Source organism: Mobula birostris, chromosome 4, assembly GCF_030028105.1.
Source record: "Mobula birostris isolate sMobBir1 chromosome 4, sMobBir1.hap1, whole genome shotgun sequence".
Lineage (NCBI taxonomy): Eukaryota > Metazoa > Chordata > Chondrichthyes > Myliobatiformes > Myliobatidae > Mobula > Mobula birostris.
The window spans coordinates 80,757,863-80,758,852 of NC_092373.1; the positions used below are offsets into that span (position 1 = coordinate 80,757,863).

Consider the following 990-nt stretch of genomic DNA (forward strand, 5'->3'; position numbering starts at 1 on the left):
ACAGAGGATTCTGGTTAGTTGGTCCATCACTTAATCATGGTAGCCACTTATTTGGGACAACTCTTAAAGGACAAAAACTAACCAAGAAAAAAATAGCCAGGATTTGCTTTATTTATTTGGGAGGTTATGCTGTTGAATTGGGATAGGAAATTATTGCCGAACAGGTTCTCTCTAGCATTTGTGTAGCCGTTAGACCTACTCCATGCTTAGAGTGAAGTTTTTACATGGGGTCAGTTGTGTGTGTTTGTGTTGATTTTGGCGAGATGTAAGCAGTAAGACAATTTGGAACCATTTTGCTCACTGTGGTTTCAAGCATTCAGGCTTGGAGATGCCATAAGTGTCCAGGAGTGAAAATGAAACAGCTTCACTACTTCAAAAAGTTAGGAACTACGCCAGAAGCAGTCGGTTGGCGGGATCGGAGACACACACCTGCGGACAGGATGTCGACGTCACAGAAGCACCGCGACTTCGTGGCCAAGCCCATAGGTGAGAAGTCCATGAAGTGCCTGGAGGGGATCGGTGAGACTCTTGGCCAGAGGTTAGAAGATCAAGGATTTGACAAGGCGTACGTGGTGCTGGGCCAGTTCCCGGTCCTGAAGAAGGACGAGGAGCTGTTCAAGGAGTGGCTGAAGGACACCTGCCAGGCCAACGCCAAGCAAAGCAACGACTGCCACACCTGTCTGTGGGAGTGGTGTGACGCCTTCCTGTAATCTTTCCCCCTGACGCCCAGCAGCAGCGTTCCCTCCCCCCAAACCCCCTCCTTTTCAGAATGAAATCTGCCCACCCAGCTTTCTCTAGAGCTCCTTTGGTTCCATCTTTGTGCTCTCTTAACTACTGAAACCACTAAGAGGGCCGGGCTGTGAACCGGAGAGCACTGGAAGGGTTGCCCTCTTCCCACGCCGCTACTCATCACACTCTCCTGAGCCAAGACGTTGGATATTCTTAGCGTGGGTTTTTTTGAAAACCTTCTCCCTTCCCTCCACTGCATAC

General features: G+C 49.6%; 1 protein-coding gene across 1 annotated transcript; it reads left to right on the top strand.

The window, feature by feature from the left end:
• The first annotated feature begins 440 nt into the window (after positions 1-440).
• On the top strand, positions 441-710 carry LOC140195968 (barrier-to-autointegration factor B-like). Its single transcript, XM_072254654.1, has one exon. It carries the CDS (start codon positions 441-443, stop codon positions 708-710), a length of 270 nt encoding a protein of 89 aa, XP_072110755.1.
• Positions 711-990: the final 280 nt, after the last annotated feature.